General features: G+C 38.0%; 1 protein-coding gene across 2 annotated transcripts in view; it reads left to right on the top strand.

Annotated features, from left to right (window-relative positions):
• prex1 (phosphatidylinositol-3,4,5-trisphosphate-dependent Rac exchange factor 1) overlaps positions 1–27,103 on the top strand; it is a 133,787-nt gene that overhangs the window by 35,799 nt on the left and 70,885 nt on the right. For both annotated transcript variants that reach the window (XM_022679349.2, XM_022679348.2), the window contains exons 2-9: positions 107–172; positions 310–432; positions 8,373–8,477; positions 9,163–9,264; positions 10,463–10,624; positions 16,184–16,317; positions 17,321–17,436; positions 22,067–22,216. In XM_022679349.2, the coding sequence (XP_022535070.2) occupies positions 107–172; positions 310–432; positions 8,373–8,477; positions 9,163–9,264; positions 10,463–10,624; positions 16,184–16,317; positions 17,321–17,436; positions 22,067–22,216 (958 nt within the window). The remainder of the gene's footprint in view (positions 1–106; positions 173–309; positions 433–8,372; positions 8,478–9,162; positions 9,265–10,462; positions 10,625–16,183; positions 16,318–17,320; positions 17,437–22,066; positions 22,217–27,103) is intronic.

The raw sequence follows: 27,103 nt of genomic DNA, 5'->3' as shown, positions 1-27,103 counted from the left end.
TATAATCTGTTTTTCTGTTTGATTACTGTTTTATTCAAGTGCAAATTAACAGCGTGTTCCCTATATTTCTGATTCTAATATCTTTTCTCTTTTTATGCCGTTTCAGGCCTTCCTACAGAGGATAAGGCAGACGGCAGAAGACCAGCAATGTCTGACGTCAGAACAAGTCAAGGTAGGAATGCTCTTGCGACCCTCTGGTATCTTCTACAGTTGTGATCTGTAGTCAAATGTGAACAGTAAAGGAAGTCTTGTATTAAACCTGAGTGAAACTTTTGCTCTCCTGACACTTTTGCTTGTTTCTGGCCTCAGATCTTGTTCTCCAACATCGAGGAGATCCTGGACGTCCACCGTGAGGTCCTCTCTGCACTGGAGGCCATTCTGCAGCCTGAGCCACAGCATCACCATGCACTTGGACACGTCTTCCTCCAGTTTGTGAGTTGCTTTCTCTCAGGTCTTTGTTAGGCATGTGTTTCATAAACTTGTCAACATCTTGTCATATACCTGTATAATATAATATTCTGGATATCTGAGATGTTCACAAGTACTCAATGCAAATCAGAAGACTTTGGGCCAAAGTTCAGTCTGAGGTTAATAGAACATATAAATATATCTAAGCATATATATTATTTGTATATGCCATTTTATTAAAGACACTGAGTGATGCTGAGCAACATAAGTCTTCCAATATGATTAAACAGAGACATTAGTTCAAATATTTGTGAACTGTTTTCTCATTATCCCGCCAATGAAACCCTTATTTTTTTCTAGAGTTTAAGTCAAGTTGCATGTTTTAGGCTAGAGTTTAAGGCCAGTCGGAATTAATAAAGCATATGCAAATAATATACGTGAAAAGTTTAATATATGAAAATAAGATTACATATATTCTTCATACAAACCCATCTTAAGGTGTACAAACAGTATAAAGTAGGGCTGCACAATATTCGAAATATTTTACATTGCACATTTTCATTGCACTTTTTTCAACAATATATATCGCAATATTAAACAATATAGGCCACATGACGTTAACAGCCCCAACCCCACCCGTGCGCTGTCTCACATCAAAGTTCTGGACCGTTCAAGAGCTGAGTCAGTGCCGAGCTCTCAAAACCCGAGGAAAACAGCAAAACAACAGTAATCGTCCCTTTAATCAGGCATTTAATCGACTTTTTAAAAGGTAAAATAAGAGTGTTTTTCTGGGATTAAAAGCGTGAATTCAGCTGTAATTGGAAATATTTGCACAGAACTGTGCTTAACTAAAGTGCACAGCTTTTTACTTGGGACAGTATTTCCTCAATACCCTCACTCTCAGACAATCTCAGCCCTTTATCCTTCCTAAGCCAGACTGCAGACATCTCCGTATCTGTGTTTAGATGCTGCACCTGTCTGAGCTGAAATCATGCTGGTGGATCTTGGTTAGAAGGCTCGACCTGACTGGGTTTAGATATCTCACTGCAAGTAGCCGTGCTGACGTAGCTTCAGTGTCAGGGTTGGATCTTTCTCCACATTAAGTCAGAGACCTCCAGCCCCTGTCAGAGGAGCTATTGCATAATTCAGGACAAGGCTCTTTTGGAGGACTGTGTGGACTTCTGGAAAGAAACCCTGCCAAAGCAGTACACGCAGTGCTGGAGCTGACCCGGCTTTTTGGCACGGAGGCTGTGTTATCTCAAAGAATAACATAATGCAGGGCGGGGGGGAATTTCAAAATAGTGAGTAATGTCTGTATTTAACACTGCTGTCAATATTTGCTTTATTTTCTTCACTTAGCTTCTGTTCAAGGGCTTTCAGTGCTAGTTTTGTGAATTAAGAAGGCAGAAATATGTTTGTCAAAGGAACAAACAGGGCATAGGCTGTTTAGGACACAAGTCTGAGCTTTCATATTAGGAATTTAACCTGAAACTGGAAGCAGAGCAGAATATGTCTGTGAAAAGTTTCTGATTGAGGAAAACCTGAGGGTTTTGGCCTAAAATGAGAATTTCTGGTAGGCCTGTCTCAATAATATGTAATATTATGTTCAGATTATTTGTTGTAATTTTAAGAACATTTTATGCCACTAAATTAATGATGACAATATAATGGCATAATATTTCAGTTACTCCACTTATATAAGAGCAGTAAACATTTGGTAAATAGGAATATTCACACACTTTAGTTGGAATTGGGTCTGTCACCATAATTACATTATCAACTTATCATACAATATATGGAAACAACCTCAATATTTCCAGTTATGTTTAATTGTGTGTTTGTTTTTATGAGAATGACTGTTGCTGGCTTCAAAAAAACATTAAAACACTGCAATTTTTTGCCTTGCAACGTACATCTCCAAAATGCACGTTATATCTCCCAAATTAATAATCATTAAAAGCTCATTGCCCTTTAAAAAAGTGTATTTGCATTAGTATGAGATTATTTCATTAATATGTATCAGTGACATACAATAGTCTTAAAATGACAGTAATAAATAAATACATTAAAAATACTGATGACTGATGGCTCTCCTTACTACGAACAAATAATATTGGCAATATTGAGGCCAGCAAAAATATTATAAATATTGATATAGTAATATATTTCAATATATTGTACAATACATCGCTAATATTAATGACGTGACTGGCCAGTCTTCTAGTGTTCTTTGCTGCTGGCCGAGGTCAGTTTGCTCCATTGCGGTTTGTTTTTTAAAGCTGTAGTTTGTTTTTCTTTGCTGCTGCTAAAAGTATTTTTAATTCATGTACTGGAAACTAGATATGGCTGTTGTTTATCCAAGTGGAATAGGGTATAAATACTGTTTAATATTATCAGTACATTCACAAATATACATAAGGCCAATTCTTTTTAACAATCATTAATTAACTTTCCGTCCGTGCCGTATCGCATAGTACAGGATCATACAAAAAAAATAAATAATAATAATTATTAATATCGTAATAATAGTATTTTGTATTAAAAGTTTTTTTTTTTTTTTTTTTTTTGTAGTTTATATACATGCACTGAATATTATTCACTTTAGTACTGTGGTAGATTTTTTTTTTTTTTCCATTACATTATTCTTCCATTAGTCATACATTGTTTAATTATTAATATTTTTTTTATTTACTGAATATTAGAATATTCTTGTTGTAAAAATGGCCTGTAAGGCAAGGCAAGGCAAGTTTATTTATATAGCACCTTTCATACACAACGGTCATTCAAAGTGCTTTACAAATTAGAATATACACAGAGAAGTCAAAATAAAAAACATGTAAAGAATAACAGTAAAAATGGAAATAAAAACTAAAATAAGAATAAAGCAAGATTGATTGAAACATGTAAAAGAACAACAAGGAATTGAAAATAAAAATAAAATAAGAATAAAGCATGAATAAAACATAATATAAAAGTGCCGTTACAGAATAAAAGTGGGCTGAGCTGCAGTGTTTTAAACTGAGCTGAAAGCCTGATTTTCAGTCTGGATTTAAACATGTTTAGTGTTGGTGCTCTTCTAATGCTCTCTGTTAACTGGTTCCATTTAAGAGCAGCGTAGTTAAAAGCTAAACGCTCCCTCTTCATGTTTAGTTTTTACTTTAGGCAGCACTAACTGACCAGTTCCTGATGATCTGAGAGTTCTGCTCGGCTCATACTGCTGGAGCACATCAGATAAATATGCTGGTCCTGCACCATTAAGACATTTATAGACCAGTAACAGTACCTGTTACTAAGTCTATTCTGTAACATACTGGTATCCAGTGCAGGGATTTAAGGATAGGGGTGATGTGCTCCCTTTTACTCCTAGTCAGAACTCTGGCTGCTGAATTCTGAATCAGCTGAAGCTGTTTGATGGTCTTTTTTGGGAGTCCAGTTAGGAGTCCATTACAGTAATCAGTCCTACTAGAAATGATTGTGATATTACTTTAGGGCCATATCACCCTATGCTTCCCATCATTCTAATGAGTGACTTTATAAAGTAAACATCTGTAGTTTATTGCTGTGCTGAAAATATCAGTGAACTGCTTACACCTGGAATGTGTTTTGCCGCAGCATGTGCTTTAAAGCCGTGTCGGCCGCTCTGCTTTAAAGCGTATGTAAAGCAGACAGATGTTGGCTGGGGTGATGTAATGCGTTAGCTGTGTGAGGCCGCCAGCGTCTCCCGTTACAGGTGCTGCGGCCTGGGGGCATTTATTAGAGCACTGTGACCACCACTGAACATGATCCCTCCCCCATCACACACACACACACACACACACACACACGCCCACTCATATACAGTGTTTTCATGCAATGTCAGGAGTCCCCCATGGATTCTGTTTTATACACACCAGTATATCTGTCACAACATTAAAACGTCTGCTGGGTAAAGTGAAGAACATTGATTATCTCAATGTTACATTTGCACCTGTCTGGATTACAGTATCTTAAAAACAGCAGTCAGGTCCTGTGTGACATTCCCAGTTGTAGGGGACAGAACCTACCAAAAGTATTTAAGGGTAAACTAGAGACTGAGTCATAGGTGCCCAAAGCTCTCTAATGTGAAGTACTGAGTCCACACCTTGAGGTAGGCAATATAACAATATCTTATCGTGCCATGATAAAATTATTGTAATAAATAATACACAAATGATACACAAGTATATAGAGGATTTGATCCAGGCTTCATCATGTTTTTCATGTCAGAAAGTGTAATTAGTCCTGTTTAATTGGATAAAGTGCAGCACATTTTGAATAAAAATCACTACTGGTATATTTTTTGTTTGCTTTTGAGAATATGATGATGATGATGATGATGATGATGATGATGATGATGATGATGAGTGATGTTGTGTATCATGACAGTGTCTTTTAAAAATTAATACAGTATTTATATCATATTTCTCAGACCTAGCTCCACCTTACAACTAGCAGGACTTAAAACTTCTGTTTCTAACATCTTTGTGTCAGATGCCACAAACTCCTTCTGAGGTATTATAGTCTGTGTTCATATTACAAGCCTCTTTAATCATTTTTTTTTCTCATATAAGATTTGGTTATTTTGATAGTTAATATGAAGAAATGTAAGTAATTTTTATTTGTCTCTAATGCTAATAAGCTAATAAGATACCTGTGTACACGTTTCCTTTATTATCAAGTGTTATTGAAGGGTGAACTCACTGAACCCATGCATACAGACAAAACAAATCCATTCTGACACTCTGACATACTGCATTTCCATGAATTGTATGTGTATCTGATTTTTATTATAAAACTAACTGCTTTGTTTCAATATGTTTAATGATTAGTACATGCAAAGTACAACAAAAAATCTTTTGCAACACTTCATTTAATATAATAACAATAACTACACAATTCACACTTCAATTACTTCTCAAAAGAAGGGTTCTAGTGAGAAAAAAACAAAACAGTTTTCCACTTGTCCCAGATGCAGTCCATCAGCCAAGACATATTTAGTGTCTAAAGAGCATTGCTCCACTGACCCTGCCCTCACCCCTGCTGTTCAGCTATGTAGTGACATCATGTGAAAAAAATCACTAAATATGTCAAAGAATATTTAAAAATATGTAATTTTGTACACAAATATAATTCTGACTTTTAATATTCTACCTGAAGTAGCCTACAGATATTTTATGAGAATGTGTACACCTACTAGCCATAACATTTAAGCACAATCTTCCTAATGTTTAGTTGGTCAACAATGTGCCACCACACACAGATCTCTGAAGATGTCCTGCATTATCTGCTACCATGATGTTAGCAAGAGCCTCTAGCAATCACAAAAGTTTTTCACTTCCTAATGTTAGTAATATGTTTATAAGGCATGGGCTATAAAGACTCCTCATATAAAGGTCAGAATCCCTTTATTGGCCGCGCATGTCACACATATATAAAGAATGTGGCTTGGTGTGCACTTGTATGACCTGTAACATGGTGAACAGACTAGACACAACCACGGAATGCTGTCTAGTATTCAAATTAGGGAACATAGGGGAAGTTTGTAAAATAAGGAAACTGCATACTTTAACTATCAAAGATAAATGTATAAAGTATACTGTAAATTAGAACAGTATTCAATGTCTACACATACAGAGCATAGAAACAAATCTATCCTATCTTTTTTTTTAAAACATATTTATTGTACCTTTTAAAATCCTGCAACTGAATGACCTCAGTCTAACTCTACTATGTAATTGCATTGTCATTAACCATGACAAATTCAAATCAGGCAGTTTTGTAAATGTTTTTTATGGTTTTCCCCACCGTAATTTCAGTTGGTACAATATAATTCTGCTATTGATGAAGAGTAAAAGCCACCACCTGTGGTGTACCTCATCACACACTGACTGGTCAGGCCATATTGCTCACAATAAGATAAAATATTGTCATATTGCCAAACCCTTAACTTTGCCTGCCTCTGATTTTGTCTAATTTTCTCAGATTTTTGAGTAGAGTGGTTAATTCATATGTCCAGTCACATACAGACACACATGCCAGACAGACTTTTCAGGACGTTTTCACACCTGTAGTTGGTTTCTATGGTCTTAATCAGTTGATTCAATTGAGGGAGCGTTCCTCCCTCTGTTTGGTTTGGTTTCACACAGGCATAAACCTAAACGCACCAAAATGTGTTCACCAATAAACCACACAAGCACATAGTCTCCTCTGATTGTTCAGAGCTGTTGTGGTAGTTAGTAAGTAAATATAGCACGTATATCTGTGGAGTTGCTTTATTATAGAAAGCTGAAACTTTGCTTTGTACTTGTAGTAAACTGAGTCGTGCTGCTGCGAGTAGTGAACGCAGCACACACACAGAGTGTAAACAGCATGGAGCATCAGAGAGAGTGATTGTTTATAGCTGCGGTGATTAGCATTATCTGGCTAATATATCAGGTTAAACTGTGCCTTAACAGTAATTTAGATCTAATAAAAGCAGTATGTTTGATAGCTGAGTTGAATTAAGACTGGATCACATTCTCACCACAAGCGAACCACTGCAGAGTTTGTTTGAGACCAGACTGAGACCACTTCCTCTTACTGGTCTTGATCTGGTTCTTGTGATCCACACCCAAGTGCTCAATTAAACTGCGCTAAGGGTAAAAACTAAACAGAATCTGTTTTAACTGAACCAAATAGTTTTGGTGTTAAAACACCCTAAGTGTCACAGTCTGTAAAGAAGTTTGTGGAAGTGGGCCGACCGGATGAACTCTTCCGCAACCATTGACGTATAGAAAGAGAGAGAGAGAGAAAAGGAGAGAAAGAATGAAGGGCAAACAGTGGCAAATCAAATGCTCTCCAGCCATTCACTGCCCAAAGCCCATTACTACAGAGCGGCCCATGGGAGCTGAGCATGTATCACTTTTCTGCTCCGTCCGCATGGCCAGATAAGCGCTCAGCCCCAGAGGAGATGGAGCAGCACCTTAGCCAAGGTTACAGCCTGCACCTCTTCACTACGGCCCCGCTAATCACAGTTCAGCCAAAGCTCCATACATAATTTACATGCAGTGACCTCATTCCAGCCTCATTACCCTCTGCTCAATAGCCACGGCCTTTAACACTCCACTGTCTGCCTGCACTCAAATACACAAACATGTCCTCTCCGTTCTCCTCCATCACCCAGAACAAGACATGCTTTACACTGATGATACACACCCAAGAGTGTATGTGTATGCGTGCGTGTGTGCGCGCAATACTTCCTGTTTGTGTGCCGTTGCAGCTTCTCTCTGGGTGTGACAGCTCAGACGCATGAGCTTCGATTTCACTTCCTGTGTTGTTTTGAATGACGGAAGTCAGGTAGCAGCACTGTACAGAGTCTCCTTTTCAGAACTGGTTTCATTACCTACTGGCCTGCAGAAGGCTCTACTTGTTTACGATACGGTTCCAACTTCCTGGCTGAAGAATGATGTGAAAGCACAAATTGTTTTTTTTTTCTTATTTTCATGATGTATTCATATGTGTACATATTCAGTTTTTTATGTACATGCAAAATATACAAAATATGTGGTCAGTCATGTTGTAGAGAATACAAAAAGCATCACAAAGTTCTAATTTAATCTAATCTAATCTAAGGCCTTGTCCACAGTTATCCAGCTTGTAGTAGAAAAAGGACATTATGAACATAAGGCTTGTGTTGTGTACAGTAGTAAAGTTGAAAGTGGCATTAGTGAATATAGTAACTGTATTGTAGTGCTTGTTGGTGATAAAGGTTTAGTATTCTTTGAGAAAATATTTTTAAATTATTTTCTCTGCACTTTTATGGACGTTTTTGTACCAAACTACGATTACAGTCACGTGTTGACTTATTCGAAATCGCATCATTACTTTGGAATGTGTTGCAGGGCTGATATGCAGAAGTGGGTGTGAATTAACAATAAAATGTTTGTTTTGTGTTCTATCTGATTCAGAGAGGTCATTTCTCAGTTTATGGAGAATACTGCAGCAACCACGAGAAAGCCCTGAAGCTACTAATAGAGCTCAACAAGATCCCCCACATCCGCACCTTCTTATTGGTGAGCAACAATACTTGCTTTGTACAAATCTCCTTTAAATGAGGGTAGGATTTGATTTGGGTTAATGTAATACTCCGATGAAGATGTGTAAAAAAAAATCAGTGTTCTTTATTATTCTTTAAATATATCTGATATATCTTTTTATACAGATTTATTACACCCTTTAAAATACTGCAACTGAGTAACCTCAGTCTACCTCAATTATGTAATTGTATTGTCATTAACCATGACAAATTCAAATCAGTAGTTTTGTATATGTTTTTTATGGTTTTCCCCATCGTAATTTCGCTTGGTACAATATAATTCTGATATTTATATGAACAGAATAAAAACCACCACCTGTGGTGTACCTAATCACACGCTGATTTGATTTGGGTTAATGTAATACTCTGATAAAGATATGTAAAAAAAAAAAAAACTAAAACAACTCAGTATTCTTTATTATTCTTTAAATATATAAAGGTTGTTTCCTCAAGAATAGTAACAAATGCACTATTTATAGGCATTCATTATTCGTTATAATATAAACATGTACAACTTGGAGTATTCTATTTAGAAAATAGCATTAAAACAGCAATTTGATTATTCAAATGAATTTGATAGTGGAAACAATAGTAAAGACATAACTGTGAAGCTGCTGTGAAGTGGAAAAAGTGATTAACATAAGGCCCTGTTTGTGTTGCAGCACTGTATGCTGCTGGGAGGAAAGAAGAGCACAGATGTTCCTCTGGAGGGCTACCTGCTCTCCCCCATCCAGAGGATCTGCAAATACCCGCTACTACTAAAGGTAAACCAGCTGTTCTTCCTCAGTTTCTCCTCTGTCCTTTTTTTTTTAGGAGAAAAGAAACCGATGTTTCATTTAACCAAAAATCATCAGTGCTGTATGTATGAATTCTACCAGTCAGGTTGTAAGGAGCAATAAAGCCACTCTGCTAAAGTGCAGCGTTATATAGGAGTTTCAGTTTAATAAAATTCTCCAGCACAGAGGCTGGAGCAATATTAGCATTAGCCGCTAACCATGCTAAGCGCTAGCTCTTTCGCTGTTCAGAGGTGAGTATATCAGGTATATCAGACTGTAGCCTGTGAATTTACTGTGTAAAGACAAGCTACGTTGGACAAACCGCTAGCTTATATCGCCCTGGCTTATCGGAACACTCAGGGTTCCTCAGTGCTGCGCTGTTTGCGACATTTACTAGCGCTAATGCTGCTGCTCCCAGCCATAGTGGAAATCTGGAAATCTAAGCTTACTGTAAATAAAAGGAAGCGCTTTACTTACCCAAATAAATAGTTTTCAGGTGAGAAATCTGTTTAGATTAACATCCAGCACTCCTTTGACCTCAAAATGAAATTTTATTCGTTTACTATATATATATATTTTTTTAATTAGATTAGTTTACTTGTTCCTTACTAGTATCGCATAGTGCACGTTATAATCTGGAGCACCTTATAGTGAGAAAAAAAGAACGGTACCCACCAAATACTAAACTGGTGTGCCAAAAGTCATGGGATAGCAGTATGTAAATTGATCATAAAGTGTTACTTCAGGACAATGCAAAACTTATAGGACATGATACTAGTTGCAGTAACTAGTCCCATGACGTTTGGTATGTCAGTGTAGTTTATAATATACATTTACGGCATTTAGCTGACGCTCTTTTCCAGAGTGACTTACAAGGTTATTGCTATTATAGAAGAAGGGCCAATGTAGTCTACAATGTAGCTTTCCACATTGTAGCTCACTGGCAGGCAGTGGTGTTATCCACTGCACCACAACAACCAAGCAAGCAACCAACCTGTATTCACCTTATATCTGATGATAAATCTGATTGATCTGTTTTAAAGTGAATTAAGGAAATATATGCACTGTTTATGAACCTTTTGCTGAACCTGTTTGATGACTTGTAATGATACACAACATGCAGTGTATGTAAGTTAGTGTATAATGTTCCCACACACTAATCTCAGTGGTGCTGTGATCCCTACAGGAGCTGTTAAAGCGGACCCCCAAGAAGCACACAGATTACCCGGCCGTGGAGGAGGCGCTGCAGGCCATGAAGGAGGTGTGCTCCAACATCAACGAGACCAAGAGGCAGATGGAGAAACTGGAGGCTCTGGAGCAGCTGCAGTCGCACATAGAGGGCTGGGAGGTGAGGGACAGTACTGAGTACATACTGTTCATGTGTGTTCTGGGCAATGGGTACTGGTGGAGATTACAGAGAATAACACAGGATGTGACACATGTGCACATGCACACACATACTGTATTAGCAGTTAGCGGTAGGTCAGAGTTTGGCTGGCAGTTTGAGTGTGTGGATGGTTTTATAAGTGTGATTTCAGTGTGTGGTGTTGGTGTGTGTTTTCTGAGCAGGGCCTGCTTGACGCACACTGCAGTCATGGTGACATTGGCTGTACATTTAAACACACACGGAAAAAGGAAGTGTTAATGCAGGGAAGCTAACCGGTTACCGAGGAGATCAACAGCTACAGCAGAATATGCAACTGTACGCCAGTTTCTCTCTCTCTCTCTTTCTCTCTCTTTCCCTCTTTCTCGTCCTCACTTTTCTATGTCTCTAATCCTATGTGTGTCTCTTTTTCTGTAACCCTCTCTACAATTCTAACTCTCACTTCTCTCTCTTACTCTGACTCTTGGTGTCTCTCGCTTCTCTCTCTCACATAACTTTTTAACTCTCTCTCTTTGTAACTTTGAACCCTCTGACTCTTACATCGCTATCGCTTAGTGTTTTTTTTTTTTTTTTTTTTTTTACTTCTGCCTTGTTTGTCAGATTGTCCAGTGTGGTCCGAACCAAAATAGCTAGTCCCAGATCAACTGAAGTATCTGAAGCTTTCCTGCCCAGCACTTTTTAGAGGATTACCTGCTTTAACATACAAAATGCAACTCTGAAAAGGCTTGTTAATGAGCTAGCTGACTGCATCAGGTGTGTTTGAAAAGGGGAAAGCCATATACTTGCAGGATTTGGGTTGAAGAATCCTGCTTTATGCAATAGTTCAGACTTTTGGACCAGTCACAGGAAGTTGAGACATGCTATGATCTTCCATTGAACATTACAGAAGAAGAAAGCGGTGGAAGCGGTGTTGAAATTTGAGTCCCCTTCATGATGCAAAGTTCTTTAGCACACTCACTAAACTGCATGTATACAATGTAACAAACATATGAACATGTTTGCACTCCCCCACTCTCTCCTCTCCCCCATAGCGCAAACATGTCTATCACTCTCTAATTCTGTCTGTGCCTCTCTCGCATACTCATCTCACTCCTTAACTCTCTCTTACTATCTATTCTCACCAGGTCGGTATTTCTTTCCGTCTATCACTTTCTTTCTCTGTTTACACTGTAACTCTTATCTGCTCTTTATATCTCTCCCTTGTAACTCTGTTTGTCTGTCTCTAGCTTTTACATGTCTCTTTCTAAGTCTCTGTCTATCTCTCTCTCTCTCTCTCTCTCTCTCTCTCTCTCTCTCTCTCTCTCTTTTACAGTCTCTTACATGCACTATATTGCCAAAGGTATTTACTCACCCAGCTAAATAATTTAACTCAGGTTCCAATCACTTCCATGTTTGAAATATCCAGTTCTGAAATTTCCTCTCTACTAAATATAATATTCCACCATAGGGCTGCACGATATATCGTTTAAGTGTTGTCCTCACAATGTGCGCATTCGCAATAGTCACATTGCAGGATGTGTGATGTCACTTAAGGCAATTAAATCAAACAAGGGGGAGTGCGAGGGGAGGGGGAGTGCGAGGGGGGGGGGGGGGGGCTGGGATCAGGAGTAAACACGAGGTAACAGGCCACTATCCACATGGTTGGACACGTGATTGTAAATGCACGTGTTGAAAGCTGTGCACTTCAGTCCAGCACAGTTTTGCAGCGCAGATATTTCCAGTTACAGCTGAATTCACGCTTTTAATCCCAGAAAAAAACGCTCTTGTTTACCTTTCAAAAAGCCATTTAAATGCCTGATTAAAGGGCTGATTACTGTTGTTTTGCTGTTTTCCTCAGGTTTGCTGGGTGGGGGTGGGGCTGGTGATGTCATGGGCCTTGCATTGTTTAATCTCGCGATATATAGCGTTAACAAATGAACATTTGCAATGTAAAATTTTTGCAATATTGTGCAGCCCAATTCCACCATCAACTGTCAGTGATATTAGAACAACATAGAAGCAACTGGAAAAGACTCTTTCAACTCTTTCTATCAGCATAAAGTGACAGAGAAGGGTCAAAACTTTATTGAATACCTTTAGAAATATAGTGTATCTGTCTCTTTCTAAATCTGTCTGTCTGTCTCTCTCTTATGGTGGTGCAGTGGTGTTATTTCCTATAGCCAGGGTTCACAGTAGCTCAGTATTTCTCCATTGACTGCTCTCAGTCACCTCTCAACAGAGCCCCATTATGCTCAGCTGCAGCCCCTGCCTGCGTGCCAGAGTCCGGCCCAGGCTGCGCTGCCTCAGCCCACTCTGAGCTCTGTGCTCATTAACAGCGAGTCTGAGCGCAGAAATGAGTTTAATCATAAATGCAGGGTTAAATGCTTCTGATGTAATATCTTGTAGTCTGTAGTGTGTCTGTCTGAGAGTCTAAAACTACTTCCTGGTCCTGCACTGGTCAGTGTTTCCCTGCTCTCAGGCATGACTTCAGGACTCACTTACTAAACAGGTGCTTGGTTAAGTCTGGTATGTTTGAGACCACTGTTGTAATAGACATTCTTCCACCTGTATGTAATATGAATAACAAATATGAGCAATTGCAGGCCAGACGGTTCTCTATATTTGTGTAAAATCTGAGTGATGTACATAAAAGAGCTGATGTGATACAGTATGTAGAGGTATGATGAGGTATATGCAATGTGGAGGAGTGGGAAAAAAAAAAAACATGTTCATTTGCTTATTTTTGGCATCAAAGCACCTTTATGGGACATGTGTGCTGAGCAGCTCTCTGTGAGGTGCTGGCACAGTGACATCCAGATGGCTTTTACAGCAATTCCCAGCACTGTCATAGATGTAATGGCTGTAACATTAATGGCCCTAGCTTCCAATGGTTTAGCTAACGTGTATGTGCAATGAATTTTAAAAAAGTGTGAATTTATGACCAACACCAGCCAACACCAGTCTTGATCATAAACTCTCAGAAAATAATTAAACTGTTCATTTCAGAAATAAAACCTTAATAATGCATATACAGTAATTTTAATTGATGATATTGGTATAATACTGGTTATTGGTAAATTAGTGGCTAATTTGTTTGGGATCTGCACACGTCCTATTGTGCAGCTGTACAGCATCGTCGTGTACCTTCTTCTTTCACAGCAATGTCTTTTTATATTGTGCCGCATGCTCTAAGATTAATGCAGAAAAGTATACTGACCCCTCCATTCCATGACAAACCCTGACTTTTGGGCTTGTTGCTAGTAACAGTCTAGATGGTTATTTTGGCATTACATGGCAACATGGTATTAATTTCTGTTTTGTGTTTGGCATTTGTTTTAGTACTGTATTTTTCTCACTGTAAGGTGCACTGGATTATAAAGTGCATTTTAAGAGACACTATAAGAAACTTGTAATTCAGAAGAGTTTAAGAGAAGTTAAGTAAAGTTAAGCTAAGGAAACAAAACTGTAATAAAAAAAGACTTCCTTTTAAATTCAAACGAGCCCCCGGATGTTAAGCTACAGAGATTTCTCTTCTGAAAACTGTTTATTTGGGTGCGCAAAGTGCTTGCGTTTATTTATAGTAAGCTTAGATTCCCTAATGCTAATGCTAGTCTGGGTTAGCAGCAGGATACAGGCCAATAATACTCGCCTCTGAATGTGAAAGTAGCACTTAGCGGCTAATGCTAATGCTACTTCAGCCCCGGTGCTGACAAACTAAATTGAAACTCCTATATAACGCTGTACTTCAGTGGAGTAGCTTTACTGCTCCTTACAACCTGACTAGTAAAATTCACACATAAGGCACACCGGAAAAGGCACACTGGCAATTTTTGGTAAAATTAAAGGATTTTAAGTGCACCTAATAGTGCCAAAAATACGGTAACTCTGTATTATAGCGTGACAAAGGTTTGCTAAAGTAATCCTTCGCCCATGTGGCTCTATCAGCTGTTGCTGAGCAAGTGTTTCTTACACAGTGTCATCTGAAGGATTGTGAATCAAAGGCTTGCCACTTGATTTTTTTTTCCATACTGTTGCATTATCTCTGACCCTCGTAAAAATATATGCTGCTTTTTTGTCCTGTTGTTTTCCTGAGTTCTAAAAGAAAACAGTACTTACTGTACCTCCAAATACAGGACGGGAGAGTGCTTGTTTATGAACTGTGCTGTTTTAAGTGGAGTTAAATGGAGCCAGTATTTCCAGTAGATGTAGTAGCTGTAAATGCTTAAGCAGGTAAGCAGTGTAAATCACCTCTAATGGACGGATAGTGCAGCATCAGGAGCAGACAGACTCGCTGCCAAAGCTCCTATCGACCAGTTTGGTCACACCATTGATTAAGCAGACAAAATGGAGTCTGCTATACACACACTGCTCATACACAGACATACACCTGCCAAGCAAGGAGAACTGTGTCCTGTCTAGGGGTCCGTCTGGAACGTTCTGGCCCGATGAAATCAATTATTGATGGTCCAGATTATTGCATAGGTCTGACTCCACACCATCAAACAAGACTTAGTGCTTCTGGTTCCTGCAGGACCCCACACAGACCAGTGGGCTTTTGGAGAAAGGGGAAGCGGAGATGAAACAGATTTGGCTTTGGTGTCTCTAGCAACGAAGTCAGGACTTTTCAAAAAGAAAGCAGACTGCTGTGTTATCTATACGAGTGTCCTTGTTGCCAGTTCCACAGTTTATCGGCCCATTTTATTTGTGAACCCATTAATGAGATTACCCTCAGTTAGGCCCAATCTTCTTTTTAATTTAACCCTCACCCCTTGTTTTCAAGTATTTCCTTCTACTTAGAATGGAGTTGTAATAAATCAAAACGATCACGGGACACTGCTTTATTAGCAGCTAATGGTGGTGCTCTGTAGGTGACCATGCCTGTCTGTTGTGATGCAGAGGAGCGCTTAAATTTAGCAAGAAAGCTCCAAGTTGAATTTCCCTGGTCCACCTTAAATGGAAATGGCTCATTTTTCAAGATGAAGAAAAATAACCATAATACATTGATACTATGTTAAACTAAGTTAATGCAATAGTTATTTTGAATTTTTAGCAAAGAAAATACATTATGCAGGGTGCCGAGTGGTCCAGCGGGCTAAACGCTACCACTATGATCGGGAGATTTCTGGCTCGAATCCTGGTCATGCAGCTTGCCATCAGCTGCCAGAGCCCTGAAAGAGCACAATTGGCCTTGCTCTCTCTGGGTGGGTAGATGGCACTCTTTCCCCACAGGGTGTCTGTGAGCTGATGTTTTGGAACCGTGTCGCTGCGCAGAAATTATGTTATGGCTTCACTAGAAGAAGAAAAAAAAAGAAAGAAAAGAAAATACATTGTGGGTTTCTTTGGATGCTTGCACAGCCATCTTCCGGCTTATCTCTGAAGTTAGCCCTATCACTTCACGCTAAGAACCCATAAAAGAATTGGGACACCCCACCTCTAGTCGTAATCATGCAAAAAAGAAGGTTGGGCTGGTAGGAGCAAAAAGGTAAAATGAGTTTGTAAGGTCATTGTGCTTAATTACCTCCTATTTTTGTTTTACATTTTCAGGGGACAAATCTAACTGATATCTGCACTGAGTTGCTTCTCCACGGGAACCTCCTAAAGATCTCGGCAGGAAACATCCAGGAGAGAGTTTTCTTCCTGTTTGACAACCTGCTAGTGTACTGCAAGAGGAAGTCCAGGTTAGTCATCTGCACTGTCGACATTACTCATACTTCCGCACAAGACATGAGCTGTGCAGATATTTTTTGCTGGTGTGTGAAGTTTTATTAATGCCGGAAAACAAATGCATAAATAAACCCTTTAAAGTGTAGACATCATGCTTCCACTTTGATATGCAAGTTTAAATCTAACTAAAAAAGGTGAGAATGGTCGCACAGCCGAATGGGATGAACAGGAACAACAAACAGAGAGGTGTGTGTCAGTATGACACTGGTTTACAGCTTGGGCACCTGGCCTGAGGGAGTTTAGTAGGTTTGGTGCCTGTCAGGACACAGAAACTCTATGCCTGGGGCGTGGACAAAATTGAATGGAAGTGAATGGAAGGAACAAGTGATTAAAAAAAAACAACAACAGAGAGGTGTAGGTCAGTATCGTTGTAGACTAGAGCTCAGTTACATAAAGTTTAGTGGCTGTTTGGACACAGAAATTGTATGCATTAGATGTGAACTAAAATAAGTAAGAGTGAATTGGAGGAATGAGGGACAAAAAACAGATAAACTAGATAAACGTGTGTCAGTATGACTTTGTATTAGACGACAAAGAAGATTTTAATTTGGGATGGGTGAAAATGAATGGGAGTAAATAGGAGTGATGAAAGGAAAAGTACAAATAAATGAGTGCAGATTTAAACAACTTTGATTTTTGAAAGAATATGATATCGGATGGGGGGGTCTAGTCTAGTATAGTGTGTTTAAAATAAGAGTATTGCAAAACTGCAGTAGGGGGCATGTGTGGAAAACAAAATAATAAAAAATAATGAGATTCTTTGTGGGTAAAAAAAAACAATAGCGCTGTGTTTTTGCTCTCTTCTTTTCAATTACACAAATAATTACATTATCAATGTAAGAACTACAGTTTATATTTACTAACCATATATCATGCTTTTTTTTTTTTTTTTTTTTTTTTTTTTTTTTTTTAGAAAAACAGTCTAAAAATTTTCAATTCTTTGTATTATATCTTCAGAGTTTCTGGGAAGAAGTCCACTAAGAGGACGAAGTCCATTAATGGCCCCCTGTATGTCTTCCGTGGCCGAATCAACACGGAGGTGATGGAGGTGGAGAATGTGGAAGATGGAACTGGTATGTTATGACACCTGCACTCATCTGAATATCTGCTATGGTGTCTTGTTATGAACATTTACTGAGGTCTTTTAATTAGGAACACTACACTAATACTGGCTAGGGCTTATATCTTTATAAGACACTATTGTGTTAATTATACTGTGCTATTGTCTGGAAAACTGGATGTATGCAGTGATGTATTTTGGCATAGCAATGCTTAATCACTTACTATTAATATGTAATACATGGCTTTTTTTTTACATTTACAAAAAGTCTCCACCTGGATTTAAGTAAGTAAATGATGTGGGGTTGGTTGATGCTGCAGTTGGTCTGCAGGTTTAGGTTCAGCAACAGTATGTGCTGAAAGAATGAGGTCAGCTGACTACCTGAATATACTGAATATAGACCAGGTTATTCCATCAATGGATTTTTTTCTTCCCTGATGAACACGGGCATATTCCAAGATGACAATGGCAGGATTCATGGTGCTGGAATTGTGAAAGAGTTCAGGGTTCAGGGAGCATGAGATCATCATTTTCACACATGGATTGAGAGAGTTCACCACAGAGTTCAGACTTTAACCTCATTGTGAATCTTTGGGATGTGCTGAAGGCGGTCCAAGTAAATATTAGAGTGTGAGACCTGTTTTTTGGCCAGGCAGTGTATTTTGTGTACTCACGTCTAAACTTGACCTATTAATAATAGTATTAGTGTGTAGCACACAGTTGGGACACAGCCTGTGTATTTTAAACTTATAAAATATGGCAACCTGGAGTATATAAAGCCCCTTCAGCTGGATTGCTAGAACGTCAACTTCGTTTAACACCTCGTTCAACGTTTTAGTTTTACTGCATTAACCACAAACTCAGCATTAAAAGAAGTCTGGAAACCGAGTAGAGATTGGTGTGAAGCCTGATGCAGAGATAAGAATGATTCTGAGACACAGACTGATCTTGTTCACACCTCTGCTGTGGCAGTACGTTAAAGCCACATGGCTGGGTGGGGTCCAGCCGTTTGAAGTCTGTATAAACCAAGACTGCAGCACAAATAACGGCTCTGTTTCTCGCTTTCAGTGCACCTTCACGCCCAGGTTTACTGCCCCAGTTTTCTCACCTATACTCTTTCCTCTTTCTGATTCGATCTTTCTCTTCCCCTGAAATAAATGCAAACAGGCACAGACAGCTTTTTAAAAAAAATCAGCGTATGATTGAACACAAGCCTGTGGGCTTATAAAAACACTGCCTTAAACCACAGGATATGTGCACTCCCAGCTGTGGGTGCACAAAATAACACTAATTAAACGCTGTCACAGATTTTTTCAATCTGGAAAAATCAGATGAACCATCCTCAGTGACAGTTAATCCTTTTATTTGTCTCTTATTGATCTGTTATTGATTGTGAATAAACTGGAAATTAATTGGTCAGGTGTTTGTTTCAGTGGAGAGAAATCAATATTTGGTGGAATATCCCTGGTTTTTAATCACAGTTTTTATGCATCTTGGCATGTTCTCCTCCACCAGTCTTACACACTGCTTTTGAATAACGCTATGCCACTCCTGGTGCAATAATTAAAGCAGTTCAGTTTGGTTTGATGGCTTGTGATGATCCATCTACCTCTTGATTAAATTTTAGAGGTTTTCAATTTGGTAAAATCAAAGAAACTCATCAGTTAAAGTGTTCTCTTATTTTTTTTTTTCAGAGCTGTATAAGATCATATATATATGTATATACACTGCCTTAAACCACAGGATATGTGCACTCCCAGCTGTGGGTGCAGAAAATAACAATAATTAAACGCTGTCACAGATTTTTTTCAATTTGGAAAAATCAAATGAACCATCCCCAGTGACAGTTAATCCTTGTATTTGTCTTTTATTGATCTGTTATTGATTGTGAATGAACTGGGAATTCATTGGTCAGGTGTTTTTTGTTTTGGTGTAGAGAAATTAATATTTGGTGGAATAACCCTGGTTTTCAATCACAATTTTTATGCATCTTGGCATGTTCTCCTCCACCAGTTTTACACACTGCTTTTGGATAACTTTATGCCTTTACTCCTGGTGCAAAAATTCAAGCAGTTCAGTTTGGTTTGATGGCTTGTGATCACCCATCTTCCTCTTGATTATATTCCAGCGGTTTTCAATTTGGTAAAATCAAAGAAACTTTTTTAAGGGTTCTCTTATTTTTTCAGAGCTGTATAAGATCATATATTTTTAGCTATTGAAAAAAATTCTTGCTTTTCCTTAGCTCTCTCTTCTCTAATATCAGTGTCAGCTGGTACATTTATACTGGTCAGACCCTGCCATCATCAATACATCATGAATGTCTGTCCAGCAGTGCTGCAGGTTTTTTACATTCACCTTAGAGGCATAATAAATGTGCAGGGATTAAATAACACCATTATGGAGGGATATTGGCAACAATGTCTTTTCAAGTAACTCAGCAGTCATTAAACAGTGTGTGTGTGTGTGTGTGTGTGTGTGTGTGTGTGAGTCTTTGTGTGATAAAGGTTTCAGCCCTCAAGCCTCGGTCCAATTTTATCCCTCATTTGTCAGTAGGTGAATTGGGAGGTGGAGTGGGATGAATAAAGGATGAGACAGTGTAATGGGTGCAGGGTTAATGTTGAGATGGGAGAATAGATTTAGGAGCACTAAGAGGTCTGAGCTGGGGCTTTTAGCTCATGTGAAGTCTGATGCAAGAGAGCTGACCACTCGCGGGGGTGAGGGGGGGGGGCAAGCGGGCCTAGTCGCGGAGGTTAACGGATACCTCACCACCGTTACTGTGGGCTGATAAGAGTGTAATAGGAGTAATCAAATAAGAGTCATGAAATGAAGCCAGTAAAGATCTGATGGCCTGAAATCTGAAATTTGACACTGAATAGGTTCTGTTGGGATTAGACCTGTGCTGGTAACAAAGGCCTGTTACTTAAATAACTGTTAAAGAGTGCTAAAAAGAATTAATTTCCATTAGCTTTATTTGACAAAATGAAGGTTTTTCCTATACACGTCGGTCTTATGCTCACCCAGAATCCAGAATATTTATATTTCATTGTTCTCTATGTAGTTAAATCTTTCACCAGGGCATCAGAAGCATCAGCTGATCAATTGAGGTACTATTGAGCTAGGCAGACACTGTGCGATCCTAGCCTGATTTTAAGCAAAATCTGCTAGAATGCGACTACATTTTAAGATTAAGCCAATTTTAGCTTAATTTAAGTTGATTTTAGCTTAATTGTGCAGTGTGAATGGGGACGCAATGTCCCATTAACGGCCCAAATGAGCTGCAAATGAGCAATTTGACACGGTGAGGGATTTCTAAGATGCCAAAAATTTTGGTCGCTTGTCTTTTTCTTAATGTCACAACCTGTTTTCACAAAATTCACCGCAAACATACCCAGAAAAAAAACTTTTTTTTTTGTGGAGCGATGGCCTTTCTCATATGAATATTTTGCTTCTGGATATATGGAAAAACATTTTTTTCGAGGAGGTGAAGCTGAAGTCTTCAAATGATATGTACAGCAATCACAAAAACCCTTAATTTCATCCATCTACACATAGTATAAAAACAGACAAACAGTATTGTAGATTGCATAGACTGTTACATTGTGATACTGGATATTTAATTAACCAGCAGACAAAATCCAAGGCCACCTGCGTGTGTCTTCTTTTTACATGGAAAGCAAAGCTGTGCGCTTTCACCACATGTTCTGCTGAATCAAGCACTTATACACACAAGGAACTCTGCTTACGAGCTGCGTTTGACGTGTGATGACAAACGATTCAAACGTGCAGTGTGAACTCTCCACAATGCATCCAATTAAAAAAAAAAAAAAAAAAACAGAGTCCGCCTGGCTTTACTGCTGCTGCTACTACGACCATTACTGCTAATAATATTAATAACAAAAGCAACATTTTATATTCTGATTTTTTTTAAAAAGGTGCCTTGACTAGAGTGGATTTGAACACCAAAAAAGTGTGTGTGTGTGTGTGTGAGAAATAAAGCCTAATGTTTATCAAATGAATGAACATAATGAGAAAAAAAAAAGAAAAACTAGTATCCTGTTCTATTACTTTTTCATGTCTCATTACACCGACGTTCTGAATGTACTGAATGTGGATGTTATTTCTGCCAGTCTGTGCGCATAGACAATTCTAGCCAGATGCTGCCGACCCCAATCACCGCTGTCCACTGGGGGTGGTAATGCCTTCTATGATGTATTTACAATACACACATGACACTGGGTTGACGAATGTTAAATGTCTATGCAACATTTTCAAAAACAGTCACACTCTGATGTCTCATCCATCTAGACCCAATATCACACCTCACTCACAGGTTGTGATCAATTTACACACTGTTATCCCATGACTATTGGCATTTTCACAGCACAAACAAATTCTTTTTCTGGTTAAAGCATCATCGTTTTGCTCTCAAAACCACAAGATATTTAAAACATTCCTTGAAGATTTTCAACACTAGCTCTTACTGCAGGTTCAATGTGAGGTTCAGATGAACGGCTTATTTGTCGAGTGTGTTTTTCATTAATACTCCAGACAAGGTGCATGATGCAAACTAATGACTTTTCCACCTGCTTATTTCCTATTTATTTAACAAATTTTGTGTTTTTTTTCCCTCTCTGCTCTTCCAGCGGATTACCACAGTAACAACTACACTGTGACCAACGGCTGGAAGATTCACAACACGGCCAAAAACAAGTGGTTTGTTTGTATGGCCAAGAATGCAGAGGACAAGCAGAAATGGCTGGATGCCATTTTGAAAGAGCGTGAACAGAGAGAGAGTGAGTGGTTTTGTCCTTTTATTTGGATTTTTTTGTTATTTTTTTTCATCTCTGCTCTTTAGCTGCTGGAGTTTTCCTACTGATGAATATTCTAGAACCAGTCTTTTATAGGTGTGTAAAAAATAAGAATCATTTGTTTTGCAATACCGACTCCATTTTCAAAAACAGATTCGGTGTTGTGATTAAACTCACTAGATAGCATGTTGTACTCTGTCGATACATCTCACTGTTCTGATTTTTATCAGATTTTATAAATATGGCTGTTTTTATACTATGAGTTTTACTAAAATTGGCTTTAAACAATGTCAATTTATCGTCTTAATTATAGTGTCACAATATATTGCACTATATTGAATCATAACCCCTGTATTGTGATGCATAAGGTCTTGTTAATACACAGCCCAAGTGTTTTAAAGTAAAAAAAAAAAAAAAAAAAAAAAAAAAAAATATATATATATATATATATATATATATATATATATATATATATATATATATATATATAAATAATGGTCCTCTTAAATAATACATTTTTACATTTATATCAAGGACACCTTACAAAGTGCAAAATAAGCATTAAATAAAACATACAAAATTCACATTAAAAAACAGGTTAAAAAGCGAAAATGCAAGAAACGATCAGATGGAATAGACAAGTTTTAACAGGTGAATTTTGAGTGTGGATTTGAATTGTGAGAGTGAGTTATTTGTCAGATATGAGGTGGTAAAGAGTTCCAGAGCCTTCAGCCGCTCTGCTCCCCTACTCTGGAACTCTTTACCACCTCATATGGTGGTGAGGCGAGCGATGGGGACAGTAAGGTGGATGGAGGAGGAAGATCGGAGGGAACGAGATGGAGTTACAACCACTTTGGAAACTACTATTATCAGCTTATAATCAGTAAATTACCTCAGCTGGGAAGTTCCAGTATTAGCACTCCAGTAGCAAATTATCAGGAATTATTATTATTTTTTTTTTACTTTGTGTTTTTACCCTGCTGAAAGAAAAAAAAACAAAAAAAAACATGACTAATTTGGTTGACCAACATGACCGGCAAGAAGAAGCTGGTTGACCAGCATGAACTAAGGTCATTGACCAGTTAAATTTTTGACCAGTTTTAAAAGAAATTGCAAACAGTAAACATAGAAATACCAGATAAAGTAAAACACATAGCTGATTAATAACAGGTGTAATTGATAGATCACTGAAGGAAGTATTTGCTGTGTCTTTAACTGATACCAATTCTTTTTTTTGTAAGGAGTATAAATGTCTGTCTTTAGGGTCTTATACATCTTTGTTCCTCCATGTTGGTCTCTTTCTAACATGATTGTAAGGATTATGCTGTGTTTTCCGTGAAGGATTTGAAACACCTGTCTTGCTTTAGCCACCTGTTCATGTTTTTATGCATCTGATGTAGCCTACGTTTCAGAGCGTTCAGTAGCCAAGTGCTCTGGCTTTAAGTGCTGTATTTTAAAGCTTGTCAGAACTGTAAAACTCTGATGACTGAGGAAAGGCTAATGTTAGCATTTGTAAGCATATCCATTTCCCTCCAGTGGCTCTCAGTAGAGTTATGAAAGAGAGAATGTACAGACAGTCACTAGACAGACAGACAGACAGACAGTCAGTATGGGGAGTGTAGTATCAGCTTTCTATGATGATTTATTGTTGGTGAGTTAGCCAGCATGCTAATCATTAAAAAGTTAGTCTCTCTGCTGTTCTTATTGTATGGATTTCTGATAGAAAATGCTGAGCAGTCTCAGGCATTCAGTAGCTCTGAGTTAGCATTAGGGCAGGATGTCACGATTTGCTTTGGCGTTGGGTGAAAGCAGAAGTTTTTTATGAGGCGTATCAAGTTTCAACCGTTTGAAATGGAGCCCAGTCCAACAGGTGCCCCATCAGTCACACCTCTCTTTCACTCAGTCACACGTTTTCTCTCTCTCTCTCTTTTTTCTGTCTAAGGCCTCAAACCTCAGTAGATTTTCCGACATGCCTGTTCATTACATGTTCTGCTTGCTGCTTGGCTTGACATGCTAAAGTGCTACCATATTTTGACAGTCTTTCCTAGCGCCTCCTATTGAATTAAAATCAAGCCAATTACACTTTAGCCCAAGGAGGCGTTAAGTTAATGCAATTATGTGGATCAGCATCTGTCGCTCGCAGGCATCTGTGCACTGTTAGGAAGATGTGTAGTACGACATCTTGAATTCCGCTTGAATTCCATAGTTGCAAGCCCTGGACCTCAGTAATGTGGCTACTCTTGGTTTGGAATATTGGCAAGCATTAGCTATTTTGGTTTGGACAGTATATTGTCCCTGATTGAATTTTGATAAGCAATGTAAGAGCCAGAAAGGGTAATTTTATTTGAAGAATAATTTAGATAAAAAGTCTTAAATATTTTGAAAATAATTAAATTAGAATTTATAATGATGTATTTTCTAAAATTCATAATTTAGTAATGTAAAACTTGTAAAGAAAATTTATATTATTTTTTGGCTTCCATCAGTAACACATTATTTCCACTGCATGTACGTGAGTAGCCAGATTGCTAATAGATATGTTGGAAGCAACACAGTTTTTTGACAAGAGTTATACGAGTCCAGTCTATTCTTTGCCTTTTGTTTTTTATAAGTAAACCTTTAAAAAGAAGATTTGAGGACTATTTGAGGAGTATTTTTTCAAATACTGGTTGTTAGACTGACAGCAAAACGTGATATAAAAAGATTTACAAAAAATGGAGTGCCACTACAAGCAATATTATTGTTGTTTTATTTCCCTGACATAATTATATTATAGTAAAAATAGTTTAAAACGTTTTTTACACTTTAAAAAAAGCAGTGAACCTTTAATTATTAAGAATATTTATTTAAAGACAGTAAGTCGGCACTCAGACAGATATATGTATTATCAGCTTTTTGTGATTTTACTGTAGGTAAGTTAACCAGCATGCTAATCTATTAGAAGTTAGCTTCTCTGCTATTCTTAGAATAGAAATTCAATAAAAATGTTAATTTACTTTAATATACTCCTTTTGCTGGACAAAAAACACTATTACAAATAATCTATTTAAAAAAATCATGTCTATACATGTACGATAAGTCGAGAACATGTGTATCATGACAGGCTTAGTTAGCATGGACTGAAGTACAGCTAACTTGCAGATAAAGTGGTATTGCTCAAGTTGAAAGCTCACTTTGGTTGCTGGGAAAGGAGGCCCAGTAGGGTCAGCCTGAGGTCATGTTACCACTAGAAGAAGACTTTCTACTACCGTATTTTCTACTGTAACTGTGGTAAAGCAGTGGCTGTTGCTTTATGGTGTTTTATAGTGATTTAATACAGCTGTAAATGAGCAGTTGTATCGCTTACACTTAAAATCGCATTTTCTATGGGTAAGCTGCTGGGGTAGGGGTGCTGTGAGCTCCTCGGTAGAAATGGGTGGCGGAGTCATCCCAGCTGCTCATATAAATGTAGGTTAATTATTTGCATTATTAGCCTGGATAAAAATCACATTTGCACATTTAGAGGTGTGCAATTAAAATATTAAATAAAATCAATTAAGACCTCCAGATTACATTGTTTCTAACATGTTGTTATTGGAAAAATCATTAATGTGGGCCTAATAATAGTAATATTAACAGTAATAACAAGTCATATTATCATAAGTCAGTTATCCAGAAGTTTATGCTTGTAGATACAGGTGATGGTGAAAATTGGGAAGATTTAACTCTTGACAGGAGGATTACTGAACTGGTCTATAAAAACATGGACTTTCCAATTTGCCATAATATTCATGTTGCATAATTGTGCCATTTCAGCGAATAACTATATATAAATCATATGCATAGGTTGTTTTCTCCCTTTTTATTTCATTTAGACAACCTTAAATGTGCCTTATTTAAATTTAAATATTTATATATATATATATATATATATATATATATATATATATATATATATATATATATATATATATATATATAATATTATAATAAATATTTATTGTATTTCGTAATTTTTGAAACCACTTAAAATAAAATAACTATAATAAAGAAAAATAACTGGCTTAGATTTTAAATAACTGAAATTGTTGATTAATATTTATTTTTTGTGCTCAGGTATTTTTTCTGTTACTTGTTAGTGGACGTTGAAGAGAATTTAACATTTCTAGAGATCTCACACTTGTTTTTGTCTTTATCCTCAGCTGAAGATGTTCTCTTTCTCTGTCTCTGTGTGTGTGTGTGTGTGTGTGTGTGTGTGTGTGTGTGTGTGTATGTGTATGTGTGTGTGTGTGTGTGTGTGTGTGTGTGTGTGTGTGTGTGTGTGTGTGTGTGTGTGTGTGTGTGTGTGTGTGTGTGTGTGTGTGTGTGTGTGTGTGTGGTAGCCGGACATTGAGTTCATTTCTATTAACTGTAATACACATGTGGCTGCTTAGCCTGCAGTTCTCGGCTGCAGTGCACCTTAGCACAGTGTTTGGGTGGTAGGGTGCTCAGGGCCGTTAGTGCCTTTAGGCCTGTGGTGTGCTGCGGTAACGAGGCCTGTAATTCTTTCTGGCTTCAGTGCCTTCGCTTCGCTAGCTGCTGCCAATCCTGTTAACCACACGCGTGATGCTGTGAACAAGAATGGCCCTTAACCTACCTGAAGAAATGTGAAGTAAACAGCTGCTTCCTCTCATCCGCTCTCTTTTTAGCAGCAGCAGCAGCGGCAGCACTGTTATACTGTCATCTGCTTTCTGCTAATTTGCTAGTTTCCCCCTCTCTGTCTTAGTGCAAGCTATTATCAGCAGTACTATTCATATGGTTGAAATGGTCTTTCTTGTATTCTATGTTTTTCTTTTTGTGTTCTTTTCTGTATTGTATCTGTTTCATGGTTGCCTTCCCTCACACACGCTGCCC

The sequence above is a fragment of the Astyanax mexicanus genome, chromosome 12, assembly GCF_023375975.1.
Source record: "Astyanax mexicanus isolate ESR-SI-001 chromosome 12, AstMex3_surface, whole genome shotgun sequence".
Lineage (NCBI taxonomy): Eukaryota > Metazoa > Chordata > Actinopteri > Characiformes > Acestrorhamphidae > Astyanax > Astyanax mexicanus.
Note: the sequence above shows the minus strand (reverse complement) of the source record. Positions and strands in the feature narration are given on the sequence as shown.